Source organism: Danio aesculapii, chromosome 3 (assembly GCF_903798145.1).
Source record: "Danio aesculapii chromosome 3, fDanAes4.1, whole genome shotgun sequence".
Lineage (NCBI taxonomy): Eukaryota > Metazoa > Chordata > Actinopteri > Cypriniformes > Danionidae > Danio > Danio aesculapii.
This window is the reverse complement of record NC_079437.1, coordinates 13,488,082-13,506,250: the sequence shown is the minus strand read 5'-3', so window position 1 is coordinate 13,506,250 and position 18,169 is coordinate 13,488,082. Positions and strand designations below refer to the sequence as shown.

General features: G+C 35.7%; 1 protein-coding gene across 1 annotated transcript in view; it reads left to right on the top strand.

The window, feature by feature from the left end:
- Positions 1-18,169, top strand: part of xpo6 (exportin 6) — a 46,584-nt gene that overhangs the window by 8,315 nt on the left and 20,100 nt on the right. Inside the window, exons 3-11 of the mRNA XM_056453186.1 lie at positions 5,060-5,172; positions 7,092-7,289; positions 8,613-8,772; positions 9,667-9,744; positions 11,596-12,073; positions 12,765-12,891; positions 15,111-15,220; positions 15,312-15,420; positions 18,045-18,137. Of these exons, the coding sequence (XP_056309161.1) occupies positions 5,060-5,172; positions 7,092-7,289; positions 8,613-8,772; positions 9,667-9,744; positions 11,596-12,073; positions 12,765-12,891; positions 15,111-15,220; positions 15,312-15,420; positions 18,045-18,137 (1,466 nt within the window). The remainder of the gene's footprint in view (positions 1-5,059; positions 5,173-7,091; positions 7,290-8,612; positions 8,773-9,666; positions 9,745-11,595; positions 12,074-12,764; positions 12,892-15,110; positions 15,221-15,311; positions 15,421-18,044; positions 18,138-18,169) is intronic.

Sequence of the window (18,169 nt, the reverse complement as noted above, 5' to 3'; positions counted from 1 at the left end):
CCCAGATTAAGTATATATTTCAGAGTTGACAGTCTTATTATCATCGTTTTGCTTTTATATTACAAATGTATTAGTTGCTGTGAGGTATTGACTCAAATATTATGACAATTTAATGGCACAGTATGTGTGTTTTTCATTAAAATATCTTAAATATCTTATATAGTAGTCAGCATTTGAAATGTAGGACAACTTAGAAAGGTTTCGCTCCAACTAGTGTTCAACAGCATTCATTCTTGTTTTGACAAACATTGACCTGATTTTTTATTTATTTATTTATTTTTTTTTTTAAAAACCTTTTTGATCCACTTCAGATGTTGACATTCTTCTGACTTTTGCATAATTTTTTCTAAGAGTCTTCAAATCCAGAGAATTAAGCCATTTTTGGCCCGTTTCCACTGAGTGGTACGGTACGGTTCGGTTTGGTTTGGTACGCTTTTATAGCCGTTTCCACTGTCAAAAAGCGTACCGAACCGAACCGTACCGTACCACTTTTTCGGCACCCTTTCGAAAGGGTACCAAAGACGAGAAAGGGTACCAAAAGGCGGAGCTAGACGCGCAGCTGAACGCTATTGGTTTTTAGAGAGGCGTCATTCGCTTACGCAACAAGCCAGAATGAAAACAAAAAACCCGCCATGTTTGAAATACACAGCCGACGAGCCGAGACATTACAGCGGAATGATTTATACATATAATAACGAGCCATGGTCGACCTGGGCTCAAACAAACCTTGTCGTCGTCTTGATAAACAGCCACAAAGCCAAGAAGAAGAGCAGATTTACCCTGTGCCCCGTAGTTTTTTACGAGGCAGTCTGAGGCGCGAGCGGTTTCGCTTTCTTGCTAGCGTTCGCGCGCGTCTCTAACATTATATCTGAAATAACAAACTTCTTGAGCTGATGATAATAACCTGCGCTTGATTATTGACGTGCTTTTAAAACCCGATCCTGTCAGACACTGACAAACGCGAGAGTGAAGCGTGAAGAAACAAAGGAGAAGCCGGAAAAAAGGAGCACATTATTTTTTCAGCAAACATGAACAAAATGCCATGTATAACTAACTTATTATCTTCACATTTTGGACTATTATGAACTCAGATTGACGGAATAACTGTCTAACAGAGGCTACGTGTGCTGCGGAAGATTACAGACACAGATAAGAGGTTTTCACTTTTTGTAGGCTATAATTTGTATTGTTTTGAACGCAAATACGGACGAAAATGTCTGCTGTGTGTATTTCTTCTGTAGTTGGTAACATTTCGGAGACTGTAAGGGGCTGTATGCGTCTATATATGTTCATTTATTTAGTTATTTAATATAATCACAGACGTTACAGTAGGCTGTTTCGCACTATCATTGATCTGCAGTTATAATCAACTCATGTTGATTGAAAAATTACTAATAAACATTTATACACAAGCATTTATGTGTATGAAGCATCTGTTTTGTGAGAAGTGCTTCTCATATGATATGTAAGTGACCTGTACAGCTTTATTGTAGACATTTCCTCGAGCGAGAATGACGTCGACTGAAACTGTCTGTCATACACCACGCCCACCAAAAGGGTACCCTTGTTAGTGGAAACGCAAGCCTGATAAAGGTGACCCGTACCAAACCGTACCGTACCGGTCAGTGGAAACGAGCCATTTAACTAGTGAGATGATGCTTGTCCTGTGTGTTTATGATAATGATGTCACACATTCTCCATTTGTGTTGTTGTTTTATAGAAAACAGGGAAACCCCAAAGACGCTTTAACATGTTGTGTTTAATTAGCATGCACAGAGCAGCGTTATAACCATAGACTGTAAAAGATATGGACGTAGTATCAGTGACGCCACCTATAGGTTTGTGAAGAGCGCAAATGAAGCTACAAGTATAGGCGTGGCTAACAATTTTGTTCATGTCATCACAATGACCGGGGGTTACCAAATAAGGGCAAAGAGGCGGAGTGCGAGCGGAGCCACAGTGTCCGCTAGCATTTTCTAGCTATTTATGAAATCCAGGCATAACACTTATGTTTCAGATGACTGTTCTAGAGCCTACAGCTAATCAATCTGTCAGATTCTGGAGTGCATTCAAGTTCTACAGAAAATTATAAATAGGTAAAAATAAGTAAGACAAATGCATTTAAAGATATGGTATATAAGTATATAATTCCACTCACCTGGGAAATGGAGGCCACTTCAATGGTTTGTGGGCACAATTAAGTGCACAGCATGCCATATTATCTGATAATTGTAGGAAATAATTCCAAACAGCAATTGACTGTGTAAAGCCATGTAAAACAAACAAACAAAAAAATATATATATATAAATGCGTTCAGCGGCTAATCAGCCGGAATCAGCTGAGGTGAAATGATGGCAACCAGCAAGACCTACCTATAAAATGAAACAAATTAGTTATAAAAAAAATTCATCCCCCGCACAGTTGTTGCGAAGGGTAATATTAGCTATGCACACCAAAATAGTTTATTTGTACCAGGCTGTAGACACCTTTTTTTTCTGCTGTAAAGTTGGCCATTTTAACATTGGGGTCAATAGAAATGCGCTCTATTTTGGACCCTGGCCTAGCGGAATTTCGATAAATTGCAGTTTCAGTTACTTCTGTATTGGCTTCATGAGGGAGAGCTGGAGGTTGCCACTTGGTTATAACAGAAGCCTAAAATGTATTTAGTCTGATAAAACAGCACTGCTTTTTTTCCCCACATGATAATGGTCAGAAGAACCAGAAGTGGAATTTAGCACTAATTTCACTTCGCCAGCTTTTAGCCTTATGGTTTTTGCACACTGAAGTCTGAAATTTTCATATGCGTTTTATTCGTCCACCACATTCTGTCTTTTATATTAATTGAGGCACTCTGTTTGTCATAAAGTCATCTGTGCTGGTCAAGTAAAGTCTGGTTTATACTACTGTGTCGAGTGATCGGCGTGACCCATTTACGTGACGTGCATTTATACCTCTGCACGCTGTTTGTGTTGCTCTGCAATAATAAGTTTCTTCACTTATGTTTTGTTTTTCCTAAACACTACCTTAATGTACATGTGGCTCAAACGCGCTCATTTTGAGGCGGGAACCGGCAGACATGCAACAACATTAATCATAAGGTAAACACAAAACAACAGTTTCCATCTGGAGCTCCTTCCCAGGACTCCACACTTGTAAACACTCGTAAAAACTTCAACTCCCATGATTCCACACTCCACCATGCCATCATTAATCTATGCTTTTGTTTGCTGTGAATACACGCCCTCAAGTGGCGAAATTACATACTTTAACTTTTTTGAAATGGCTGAATGCATGTTAGTTTTAGGGTTTGTCTCATGGTAGTTTTAATCTCGACTCAATAATTGAGTATAAACCATTTTTAACGCAATAGACAGTGCCTGTCAATACGATCGACACAACAGGAGGTTGAATTTATTATATTACGGTCAAGTTTTGTATTCAGTGTGCAATAACCTAAACCCTGTTTTATGCTATCTTGATAAGCATTGAATACTTCAGCTCATAAATTTAACTCATGATTCGACACTTCGCCATGCCGTCATTAAACTATGCTTGTGTTTGTTGTGAAAACACGCCCTCTAGTGGCTAGATTTACATGCTTTATCCTTGGAAATGGCTGAATGCATTTTAGTTTCAAGGTTTTTCTTATGGTAGTTTTAGTCTCGACTTCATAATTGAGTTAAAACATTTTTAATGCATTAGACAGTGTGTGTCAGTACGATCGACACAACCGGAGGTCGAATTTATTATATTACAGACAAATTTTGGATTCAGTGTCCAATAACCTTTACTCTGCTTTATGCTATCGTGACAATTAAGTGTTGAATTCTTTAGCTCATCAATTTAACTCCCATGATTCCACACTTCGCCATGCCGTCATTAAACTATGACTTTGTTTGTTATGAATACACGCTCTCTAATGACGAAATTACATACTTTAACTTTTGAAATGGCTGAATGCATGTTAGTTTTAAGTTTTTTTTTATGCTAGTTTTATTTTCGACTCCATCATTGAGTAAATAATTTTTAACGCAATAGAAAATCATTCAAAATATACTGTAGTTTATAAAAAAATTGTTTTGAATGCATTAAATTTAAGTGGAAGTCTTCGAACAGTCATCTTTAAGATCTTTAAAGGGTTAGTTTACCCAAAAAGGACATTTTACTCACTATTTACTCTCTCTCAAGTGGTTCCAAAATGTATTTTTTATGTTAAACACAAAAGATGTTTCGAAGAAAGCTGAAAATCGGTAGCCATTGACTTTCATAGTTTCAAAACTTTGGAAATGAATGGTTACAGGTTTCCAACATTCTTAAACACTTGTTTAACAGAAGAAAGAAGCTCAAACAGGTTTGAAACCACCTAAGGAAGAGAAAATAATGACTGAATTTTCATTTTTGGGTCCATCTGACCCTTTAACCCTATTTCACACCTTGTTTTGAGATGAAAGCTTATGCTAAAAACACTCTGTGGCTTGTTTTTTCAGTTCCCAAATGTCACGAGATGTTCAGCTGGTTGTGCTAATAATTCTGCTACATCTAATCAAGACAAACTTAGTCCTGGTAGTAAATGTTAAGGGTTATCTTCATAGAGAAGGTAACGCATATAGATTTAAAAAAATATATATATAGACTATTATTGTATTTAGATGATTGTATTCCACTGGTTTGTGATTCTCACCTGTGTAGGCGTGTAACAAAACAAGGTATTTTTTTATGCAAATATAAAAAACTCTGTGTACATCCAGTATTCGTTAACTAGAAATTAAAAGTGACAAGCTCCATTTGTGGACCAGCCATGGTTTGTTCTTTAGTTTTAAAATAAGGAAAAATGACATTCGTGTGTTTGTGTGACATCTTGTAAATGTGCTGTTCATCGTATTTGACTTAAACTGATGTGTTGATCATTGAAGGAAGTTTCTGCGTGGTGTTTGTTTTTGTGGTGTTAACAGCGACAGTCGGCACAATTTAACATTTTAATGACTTCCACTTTTTGTTTTGTGTCAAGTAGATCTGAGTGTTTTTCCCACTTTGATGTGTTTGTTTGTGTTTCTGCAGAAGAGCTGCTGAACAGTTTTGCGGGTCAGCCTGGCTCATGGAGGCACTGCCTCTACTTCCTCTCCAACAGCAGAAATGAATATGTCATGATGTACAGCCTTACTGTGTTTGAGGTACAGTGAATGAGCTATTCAGTTCATCATCTTCTGATTCATTTTTAATGAAATCTGCTGAATTTATGCTCATGCCATAACATCAACAACAAAAGTTTTTTTTTTAAATGTTTTCAAACGCTGAATTTTGTGATCAAAAATAGTGTCAAAACATAATACTCTGAAATATTGTTGTTATTTAAATGACGTTTTAAAATGTGTGATCAACGCATGGATATTCTGCTTCATGTTTTTTTACAACATGTGAATAGAAATTTCAAATATTTAATATTTATTAAACTTATTATTATTATTATTATTATTATAAGAACTAATAAATTAGATGTATGTAATAAATAAATAAGTAAATAAATAAACAAGCAAAAATTATAAAGAAATAACTATAATAAATATTTGGCTTAAAGTTTATTTTTTGGTATTGTGGAAGTTATCATTTTGTTATTTCAGTATTGAATTTACTCTGAAGTAAACTAATTACTAAAGCAGTTTTCATAGTAAAATGTGCACAGATGTTTGTGCGTTTTTAATGTGTTTTTGTAAATTCAAATCAGAATAATATTAATAAATTTCCTTTTTTCTTCGTGACTGGTACATAATAATAATAATAATAATAATAATAATAATGAAAATGTTTTCATTCATTTTTATTTAAAAAGCAGTTTAAATTAAAATAAGTGTTAAAAACATATATAAAAATGTTATAATACAAATAAAAATAAATAAAAAACATCTTGTAAATAAATTGTACAAATGTTTTCTTTCAGCGAAATGCTATTTAGTTTTTCTTTATTTAGATAGATTTTGAATTTGTTGTTAATCTCAGATATATTCCACTTTACACTCACTGTGCACTTTATTAGATACGCTTTATTAGAGACACTAGTACTGGATTGGACCACTTTTGCCTACAGAACTACCTTAATCCTTCGTAGCATAGATTCAATAAGGTACTGGAAATATTCCTCAGAGATTTTGGTCCATATTGACATGATGGCATTATGCAGATTTGTCGGCTGCACATCCATGATGTGAATCTCCCATTCCACCACATCCCAAATGTGCTCTATTGGATTGAGATCTGGTGTCTGTGGAGGCCATTTGAGTACAGTGAACTCATTGTCATGTTCAAGAAACCAGTCTGAGATGATTTGTGCTTTATGACATGGTGTGTTATCCTGCTGGAAGTAGTCATCAGTAGATGGGTACACTGTGGTCATAATGGGATCGACATGGTCAACAATACTCAGGTAGGGTCTGGCGTTCATACTCCTCAGACCAGGCAACGCTTTTCCAATCTTCGATTGTCCAATTTTGGTGACAAATTGTTGCCTCAGTTTCCTGTTCTTAGCTGACAGGAGTGACACCTGGTGTGGTCTTCTGCTGCTGTAGCCCATCTACCTCAAGGTTAGATGTGTTGTGTGATTAGAGATGCTCTTCTGCATACCTCAGTTGTAAGGAGTTATTTGAGTTACTGTTGACTTTCTATCAGATGGAACCAGTCTAACCATTCTCCTCTGACCTCTGGCTTAAACAAGGCATTTGCACCCACAGAATTGCCACTCACTGGAAATTTACTGTTTTTCAGACCATTCTCTGTAAACCCTAGAGATGGTTGTGCGCGAAAATCCTAGTAGATCAGCAGTTTCTGTAATACTCAGACCAGCCTGTCTGGCACCAACAAACATGCCACATTCAAAGTCACTTAAATCACCATTTTTTCCCATTCTGATGCTCAGTTTAAACTGCAGCAGATCGTCTTGACCATGTGTGCATGCCTAAATGCATTGAGTTGCTGCCATGTGATTGGCTGATTAGAAATTTGCAGAACTTTACCTAATAAAGTGGCCGGTCAGTGTAAGTGTACGGTCCTTTTAATTTAGGATGAGAAATATCACAATACATGTTTGGTTTCTCTGCAGAATCTTGTAAACAAGATGTGGGTTGGTGTAGCCAGCGAGGACAAAGCAGAACTGCGTAGCTGCTTGCCCAAGCTTCTTCTATCCCAGCATGCACTGCTGCCTTTCTTCATCAGAAACAAACTCTGCAAAGTCATCGTAGACATTGGACGCCAGGACTGGCCGATGTTCTACCATGACTTCTTCAGCAACACGCTACAGGTGAGTGTTATTCATCACTCTTTCTCATTGCATTATATTGTAATGAATGCTTATAAGACTGACTATGGAAATTTTTCTTAACAAAATGAAAATTCAAATGCCTAAAAAGATCAAATAAATAAATTAAACTCTCAAAACAACTACTCAAATACCTAATCACTGGCACATTTTTTTTTGGGAATATCCAGTAATAAAACAATTTTGGGTGGAAGTACATAGAGTAAAAGAAAACATACTTAATAGAACACTACCCTTTCAATTAATGGTTATTTATTTTAGAAGCTCTGATATCCAAATAAGTAAATCTGATAAATATTTACTTGATATCTTAATAATCGCAGCCAAGAAAGCAATTACAAGACACTGGTTACTTCCTGAATCTCCAACAACCCAAGAATGGCTAGAAATAGTATACAATATTTATGCGATGGAAAAAATTACATTCTCCCTTCGATTTCGAATTAATGCATTAAGAAATACCTGGTCCAAGTGGACTGATTGCATTAGATTGCTCCATCCAATCTTCATAGAAATATAAAAGTATTACTATGTAATTCCCATCCACAGAACAAACATTTTTTTTTATTTATGACACATTGCACTCCCCCTCTTAATCCTCTCTTTAAATTAGGAATTCACAGTTGATAATAACCTAAAGTTAAGTGAATAAATAAAGATTTGACCCTCTCTGACCTTTGTATTAGTATTGATATTATTTATGTTACCATTTTACTGTTACTGTTATTTTCATATATTTTATTTGGTGAAACATTTTATTTATTATAATTTTTTTTTTATTGTATTCTGTTACTTTATAGTTTGTAAAATAGAAAAATGTTTAGCAGTGGGAAATGTACACTCTTAGGTAGAATCATTGTACTTGTGTTTATTCATACTACAAATAAAATAACAAAAAACAAACAAACAAACAAAAACTACCCAAATGATAAATCAAATGCTCAAATCAAAAAGTCAAAGAGCAACTGCTAGTTGTCACCAAACTCTTCCACCTTAAAGCTCTGCCCAGGCTGGTTGATTGTCACTCCTCATTTGCATTTGATTTATGATTTGCAATGTCAGTTTGAGCATTTGATTTATCATTTAATTTTTGCAGGTTTATACCAAGTTGATCATGAAAATTAATATCAAATACATTTTCCAATTTGAGAATACATTTTAACTTGTACTTTTGTTTGAGCATTTGATTTGTCATTTGGGTCGTTGTTTTGAGAGTTTGATTTATTATTTGATCTTTTTAGGCATTTTCATTTTAATCTTGTTAGGAAAAAACCTCCATACCTGACTCCATCTTTTGTGTTGTAGTTGGTGCAGTCTCCATCTCTAGCGCCACTGGGTTTAGTTCTCCTCAAGATGACCTCAGAAGAGCTCGTGTGTCCCAGAGAAGACTTGAGCGTCGCTCGCAAAGATGAGCTGAAGAAGCTGCTGCTGGATCAGATCCCCACCGTCTTGAACCTGCTGACCCGTGAGACTCCCACACCACACTGACTGTGACAGTACACCACCAGTTCTAGAGTTTAAGATCATTGCTTTTTTTATGTGTTTGTTTTTAAAGGAACATTTCAAATAATAAAAAAAAGTGTTTGCTCATTTTTAAATCCTTTCAGCCAATCTCAGAGTCTGGCAGGAGCGCTTTAGCTTAGCATAGATCATTGAATCAGATTAGACCATTAGCATCTTAAAAAAGAGTTTTGATAATTTTTTATCAAGATATCCTATAAGTTAAAATACAAGCTTCTTAATAATCAATCATAAAGACCAGCAAATCAACATATTACTATAAATTGTAAAGCAAGAGAGTCCAAACTCGGTCCTCAAGGGCCAAGTTCCATCCCCAATCAGACACACCTGGGCTAGCTAATCAAGCTCTTTTTCATAAGCTTTCTAGAAACATTCATACAGGTATGTTGAGGCAAGTTGGAGCTAAAATCTGCAGGGCCCAGTTTGGGCACCCCTGTTCTAAAGGATTCTTTAACAATGAAGACTACAGTAATGTTGCTGAAATAGATATTTGATCCTTGGAAATAAATAAAATAAGTTACTCTTCAGTTTTTATTTTTACAATGTTTACTGTAAATAAAGCAAGTAAATGCATTATTGGTGAGCAGAATCTGTTTGATTTAAAAACATTAAAGCATCTTAATGATCTCAGACTGTTGACCTGTACTGTATATATCTAATCTTTAAGCACTATGTGTGTACACACACACACACACACACACACACACACACACACACACACACACACACACACACACACACACACACACACACACACACACACACACACACACACACACACACACACACATATATATATATATATGACTTGTGGTTTCATCTCTTTAATTTTGGTCAGGTATTCTGGAGACAGTATGGGACAAACACAGTGTTACAGTCACCACTCCTCCTCCATCACCCACATCTAGAGAATCAGGTGAGCATTGAAAAGCAAGGCCTGCATCAGTGATACCAGCTACTTCTCAACTGATAGAAGTAATTTAATGACCAGTATCTAGACTCTAACCTGTCCAGATTTTAAGTAATTGAACAGTATACCATATTTATAATTGGAGTAGACCATCACTTTATACATGTGACTACTTGATTAATAAGCTGCAAAGTGCCAATGAAACTGTTTATTTAAAAAATGATATTCATTTTTCATTATATTTCATTGAGGGAACCTTATATATACATATATACACATTCATTCATTCATTTATTGTTTATTTTATTTAGTTTTCTAAATAAACTCCGTGTTGTGATGAAGTACATCTTACACCCTTACGTCACAGAAACTCCTCTGATCTTTGTTTTAACTGTAAAAAATGCAAAGGAACATTCCTTCGCTGTTTCTGGTATTGTGAAAATCATCTCTTTTTGGAAGAAAATAAATTTTCTACAAGGACTCTTTAAGATAAAAGTTAGTTTTTCTCTAGAATTGTATTTGTTACAGTGCTCCGTATATACAAGTACAACCTTCGCAAATCTTTTTTTTTTTTTAAATATATGTTTATTAGTAAACTATACAATATTATATTAGTGCATATACATTAGATTAGTCAGTACTGAAGCCAAATCTGGAGCTTATCTAACAAAATATCTTATGATAACGGTCCAAAAACTAGTACAGCCAAATTTATGTTAAATAAAAATATTAAATACAAATATAAAGTGGAGGAAAATCAAGAGAAGCAAAAAATGAAAAGATTTAGTTGAAATTTTGTAAGTTGTAATTTTCCTTGCAATATTTAGCTTGAATTTAACTGTATTATCTTTCAATTTCTAAATATGTTTGTTGACTAAAATATGATTTTAATAAATATATCTGTTTAATAAATCTGTTTTGTTTAAAGGCACCAAAATACACCTAAATTCACTGAGAAATGGATAAAAATATAATTTTTCAAAATAATACTCAAATATGCTGAGCAATGGATATGGTGGAGTAGAGAATGTGTTGGACTCCCGAAACCAAACATTTGTTTTTAGTCTTAGTTTATCTGGCAAAGAAATGCATACTTTTATTATGGTCATCTCCTTAAGGTACCGTTCTTTAAAATGCACTCGTCTCAAGTATGTGCGCTATTCTCACTCGAGAAACGCACATATGACATGCATCAAAAGTCTTTTTGCATTACATTAATAATTTCACCTGATTTTTCTATTATATGGTGTATATTTTAGCTGAATTATCCTGTTTACTTGCTTGAATATTTCCCATTTTTTTTCCTATTGCATTGCTGAGACTGTAAATGTATGTGCTGATGTATTAAAATAACCTACGATTAATAAAAATAAATAAATAATAAAAAAAACTTGCCAGGTTATTAACCAATTAATTCATTAGTTATCATTAATAATAAATATGTTTTAAAAGTAAATACAATTACTATTTGCTTCAAAGTATATATTGGATTACATATTTAGAGCAGATGTCTGAATAAATAATATAATTATGTAATAAATATACAATAATCTTACAAGTATCAACCAAGTATAAAATTTACTTGAATATTTACATGATCAATATTTTTTTTGTGCCTTGAGTGCATAGTGAAAAAATACAAACAAATATGTATCTGTTTCTGTATGTACCTTTACCCATGTTTAAAATTTCTCCCTATGAAGCAAACACTTTCTAATCAAAAGGGCTTAGCAAAAAATAGGTCATCAGTAGCCATGTGGGTCATCAACCAATACACGTAATCACATCTCTAGATCAAACCTGCGCACAAGTGATCCTATGAGTTTATTTATTAAATTTTTTGGTCATGTCACGCAGGTGTTTTGCTGGGTGACAGCACACCGATGGTTCTGGATGCTGAAAGCGGTGCTCTGTGTCTGCTAGCGCTCGAATGTTTGGCTCAGCTCTTCAGCTGGATCCCTCTCTCCTCTTCCATCACTCCATCCCTCCTCGCCTCTATTTTTCACTTCGCTCGCTTTGGATGCCAGCAGCCAATCAAAACCAAGCCTCTGCCCACTTCCAATGGAGACTCCGCCCCTGGGAGCCTCCCAGCCAATGGTGGCGGACACTGCAGGACTGGTCAGATCGTGGGCCACGCCGAACGTGCCAGGCTTGGAGTAATGGCCATGAACTGTATTAACGAGTTAATGTGCAAAAACTGCGTCCCCGTGGACTTTGAGGAGTTTCTGCTCCGCATGTTTCAACAGACGTTCTACCTGCTGCAAAGACTCACAAACACACACTCGCACACCAACACGCACACTATCAAAAGCAGATTGCAAGATTTAGACGAAAGGTAAGAGATGAATATGCACGCCTTGAAAGGAACTCTCCACTCTTTTAGGAGGTAAACAATTGAGTTTTACTATTGCTGAATCCATTTAGTTGTTCTCCGGGTCTTACGGAGCACTTTTAGCTTAGCTTAGCATAAATCATTGAATCGGATTAGACCATTAGCATCTCACTCAAAAAAAAGTTTTAGTTTTCCTATTTAAAGCTAGACTTTTTTGTAGTTACATCAGGATATTACACAGTGTCTGAAAATAGTCCCTAGCTAGGTAACAGTGCTGTGTAATATCAGTGTGGCTGCTACAGTCATGGTAAGGCAGCGAAGTTGCTTGATTATTACACCAGAATCAGAGTATAGTTCCTATAGCTATATCAGCCTAGAAAATTGTACGTTTTCATTTACTGTCAGCTCTAGGACATAATGTAACTACAGAAGAATTGAGCATTAAATAGACAAATTATTGAAACTCCCTTTATAATGTGTTGAGCGAGATGCTAATTGTTCTATCCGATTCAATGATTTATGCTAAGCTAAGCTAAAAGTGCTTCCGCCAGATGCAGAGATCAGCTAAATGGTTTCAAAAACAGTAACTCAGTTGAGTTTTGAGTTGTAAAAGGATCCAATAAAAGTGGAGTGTTCCTTTAAATGTTTAACCCCTTGATGTCGCTGCTTTAACACCCTGCATCTGTTCTCTCAGCTATGTGGAAAAGTTCACAGATTTCCTCAGGCTGTTTGTTAGTGTTCATCTGCGGAGGATCGAGTCTAATGCCCAGTTTCCTCTAGTGGAATTTCTAGCTTTGCTCTTCAAATACACCTTTAATCAGGTAAAACACCTTTAAATTATGTTTCCTGTTTTTAGCTTAATGTGTTTTCTTGTGCTTTGATTTGTCGAGTTGTTTTTTTTTTCTCTATAACTTGTCAATGTCAGTCTCCTTTTATGATTTTGAGTCTAATTTAATGTACATGTCTGATCATAGTTTAATGTTTTTTTCTGGACTTGAAGAATTAATTTATTATTATTATTATTATTATTATTATTATTATTATTATTATTATTATTATTATTATTATTGTTGTTGTTGTTATTTACTTGTTTTCCCTGCTATTTCATTGAAAGTATTTAAGCTGTGTTTGACTTTAGGATTTAGAAATCCATTTTTGGTAACACTTTCCTTTTAAGTGCTTTGAAATGAGCATTTTTATTCAATGTTTGACATAATCTCAACTAAAAAAACTAAGAGAGGGTGGGACATAGTGTAGCTCCTCCCCTTTAAAAAAACAGCCAATAGTGTTTTACTTTTTCATCGTTCTACCAGTGAGATTAGTTGAGCTCAAGTGCATCAAATGAAAAGCAAATAAGCATCTTGAATGGGGGTGGGGCATGTCAGACACTAGAGAGCGTTTGATTGGTTATGGTTTGAGTAACTGTAATGTGATGTAAAAATCGTTGCTCCATTTAGGCAGAAGTGACAAACTACATGCTGTAAATGTTTATATCTTCTAAGCGCAAATTTTGTCACTGTTTTGGTGCACACTAGCTTATAGATATCTTAAAAACTAAAAATACTGATACTAACATCTAAACAAAACTTTATTATAATTTCATGGGACCTTCAAAAATAATGCTCTATTAATGTATTTACTAACTTAAACTAAGTAAAGGATATTTTATCTGACTTTCCTCACTTTTAATGACTGCAGGGATGTGCATTTTAATCAAGGTAACTCAATTCAAGAGAAATTCTGTAAAGTTTTGCTATTATGGTGGGAGCCGTACGTTGGCAGGCTGAGTGCGTTAGTGTCCCACCAGTAACCATATACAGCCATATCGCATTGCTTACGAGTGTCGATTGTGTTTATACAACAGTTCGATGGCATAATCGTATATATAAAAGGAAAATCATACACAGTCTAAACTCTTTTGCAAGAGGAACTACTTGCGCCATTCATTCACATCTGCAGCTGATGTCAGAACGGCAGAAACCGTTGCTATATATGTTTTTTGTGTTGGCCAGTCTTTGTATAAACCTGCGTTACTTTTCGGTTGGCCATCTTTGTGTTTCTAATGCGTCTCCTGTTTTCGTTACTGCAGACTAGTTCATTATAAAGAAAGAAAGAAGAAATGCCTGCAAACGTTTAGCATTTTCTTTGCAATCACAACAGTAATCTTGTAGTTTGTGTGTTTTATTTGGCTTTTTTGGGGTTAATTATTGTGGTCTCCCGAAATCTCTGTAGACTGATGGCATTTAATGCCGTCTTATAATTTTAAAACACTACAATTACTGTAGTATAAATACAGCACTACAACATACAAAAGAGAGAGATCGACTTAGTATGTCACTTACCTGTTTTATAATAATTTGTTCAGCTGTAGTTAGAGAAACTTAAACTCGTATTTTCTAAGGATTTAATATTTGGTCTCTGTCGCCATCTTGTGGATGGACAACGTCAACCATCTTTGCTCTGCTCAGTATGACAGACTGATGGATGCAGGTGCGCTGTATCTCAGAAGTTATAAATATTTAAAATAGGCACTATCCTTATAAATGAACTGCATAGTTTCAATCTAAACAACTACATTCTCACCTAAAAATACCCCCACAAAAGTTCATTATGTTGTCCAACAGCAGCAATATTTGTCAAACTGTAGTGAGTTTATTGATCTGCTGTCACTCTATGTGGGCGGAGTAATACAGAAGGGTGAGGAGGTTCTCTTATTGCAGAATATTGCACGGCTATCAGTCAATCAGATTCGAGAACCAGACAAAACTGTTGGATATGAACATTATTATAATGCATTGCTAATATTAACATGGACACTAATGGACTATTATTTTAAATTGTTACTCAGTTTTTATCAGCTTTATTTTTTGACATAAGTTGGCATGTCAATTACAGAATCTGCAGTATGTTCATAATTTAAAAGATGTAAAAATGCAATTTATGTTATAAGTACACACCCGGACACCAACAATTAAATGATCATCTTTTTAAAATCATTTGTGCACCACTTTACTCAAACATCTGTTTTTTGTTGTTGTAGCCGAGTCACGAAGGTTACCTGGCCTGTCTTGACATCTGGAGTATATTTCTGGACTACTTGACCACCAAGATCAGAAGCCGACTGGCTGACAGAGACAGTGTCATTAATAGGTTTGAACCAAATTGAAATTGTGTAAGCTCAAGAATTAACTCTTTTAGAAGTGTTGCAGTAATTTGTGTGTGTGTATGTGTGTGTGAGCAGGTATAAAGATGCTCTAGTTTTGCTGCTGCGGGAAGTTCTTAACAGGATCCAGTTCAGGTTAAACCAGAGTCAACTAGAAGAACTCGATGACGAGACCCTTGATGATGATGTAAGTGTCAATCCAACTTTTACCACATGAGCTGCATCCACAGCTGCTCCCTGTTCACTTTATAGTGCACTGTAGTGGTGTCTGAACTCTCAATGAGCATCTCGATACCTTGCATTCATTTAATACATTTTAAGCTACATTGGATGGCAGGCATAAATGGCAGCAAATGTAATTAATACATTTTCCTCATGAGTCAACAAAAATATAATTACCTTCATAAGTGTGCGTAGGCTTTTGTTGATGATAGTTATTTTTAATATTATGGATAATCAATGACTTGCCATCTGTTAAAGCAGGGGTGCCTAAACTTTTCCTAATGAAGGGCCAAAAATCAAATGCAATTGAGAGCTGTGGGCCGAAGGTAAACACCAAACTGTATGACATTAAACAAAACGTGAAATTTAACAGATTTCATAATGAAATAATTGCTGTAAAAGCATAATCCCATTAACATCACAATGGAGTTTAATACACTAAGCTTCACATGCTTTTGAATAGATTTGCTCCCCGAAGTCTTGTGCATTGCTTATCTGCGGAGTGACGTTATTTACATTTTAAGAAGTCAGATTTATTGCAAAATATATTACAAAATAAACAGAAGATTACATTAAATTCAAAATGACGATATATGTCAGAGATGTTCACCCCAACCAATCCTCCCCATCTTCTCAAATGGAATGATGGGCCAAATCAAAGGTTAGCTATGGGCCTAGTTTGGGAATCTCTGCGTTAAAGGATTTTAAATGCAGGATGCGAAGACAAAGAACCACCCGATGCAAAGTTAAACCTAGTGTTGCCTTTTGCAGCATAATATTTAACAGAATTTTCATCAAGACATATTAGAGCTTCTAAATTTGAAGTCAAATCAATCATTTGATTATAATTATGATTTAAAGGGCAACCACCTATGATGAAAATCATCTTTTGTAAGCTGTTTGGACAGAACTGTGTGTAGGTATATTGTGTCCACAGTCATATTGGGGTGATAGAAACACAATAATTTTATTTTTTTTTTTTTTACATTTCCTGACGTTAAAATAGGATCCAAATCCCTCCCGTTTTGAGGCTGACCGCAACGTGACGTAGGAGTGCGGTTTCCCTGCCCTCTAAATTGGTTGACAGCTGCGATTTAACATATCTCTGTAGTAACGCGTATAATCAACTCAAGACAGGAAGTGCACAAAGCAACTGGGATTAAAAGATCATTGCAGCTCGCTGTGATCATCAATCATCATCAAATGTGATCAAGAATGACAACAGAAATTAGTCCAAGGCACTCGGAAAATGTGGAAAATTTAAAAAGCCTTCATTTACATGGCTTAATCTTAAAAGAAACCTACGCGTTTCGGCAAGGACCTGCCTTCATCAGGGTAACAGTGATCAGGTGCGTTTAGAGTCTCTTGAGTACTATAGTCACATGACTCATTCAAACATCTCAACAACACTCAAATAATTTAACAGACATAGTCAACTATCATCATTAATTCAGCATTGATAGAGGGTGACTTTAAACCATGCACAGACATACAAAAAAATATGCTTAAACATGGCATGTACATATATACTTCCGAACACATTTGTGAACATGAACAACATGTGAATAAAGGCTTTTTAAATTTTCCACATTTTCCGAGTGCCCTGGACTAATTTCTGTTGTTGTTTTGATGAATCCCTTACCCAAAGAGAACCGACCAAATATTTGAGTTACCCCTGAGCGCTTTTTGTTTGTTTTTCGTGATCAAGAATGAGTTTTACAAGTTTTAAACATTTTAAAAACGATGCATCTTTGTATTGAAATACAGCGATTTTTACCGTCACAAGCAGCATGTCAGTACAATTATAAAAGAAGACGCTTCAATCTTGGTTTGTGGACATTAAATCAGGTTTATTTTGTAGATTAACATAACGGAAATCCATACAGCGGTGGATATTAACGTGTATCCTGTCACATTTGCGTGCAAAAACAGTGCAAAGGTTAATGTGCGCCATGTGTGTGTGAACTTTGTAACGACATTGTGTGTGACCCATCGAAAAGCTTGCAGTAATTGCATAACAAATACATCAAATAACCATTGAGAAGGTTCTTACTGTAGTATTTCTCTCAAACGTTATGTGAGATCTGCTTTATTCAGGTCGGTCACTGTGCTGTTTATCTGACACTTTAATTACTCGGATGATGCACTCATTCAGCCGATAAAATGAAGTGTGGAATGATGGACGCTTCACGCACTCAACGACCACAGCTTTGCTCACGTAGCGGAAGGGGCGGAGCTATCGGGCGCACATGTTGGATAACTTTATTTATTTTGGATGGTGAAAGCACAATTTTGCTACGAGAGTTATTATAGCGCCTCCTGATGGTGAATGCGGTTATACTCATGGCAGGTATTATTTGATAGATGGTCATTTATTTCACTGATTTGGCAACCGTCAAACGTCATCAGGGAAACGGTTTGAATTTCTGCTTAGTAAAAAACCATTAGTGCTCCATTTGGGACAACACTATATACATATACTATGCTGTTGAGTGTGTAAGTGCATGGTGTAAAGTGTGCCATTTGAGACGCAGCTAATGTTTTATTCTGCTGAATTTTTGGAACGCTTCTTCCCTCTTGTCTCTATAGCAACAGACGGAATGGCAACGGTACCTACGTCAGAGTTTAGAAGTGGTTGCCAGGGTGATGGAGCTGTTGCCGTCCCAGACCTTTTCAGTTCTGGTAGGTGTATATGAGTGGGCAAGCATGCATGC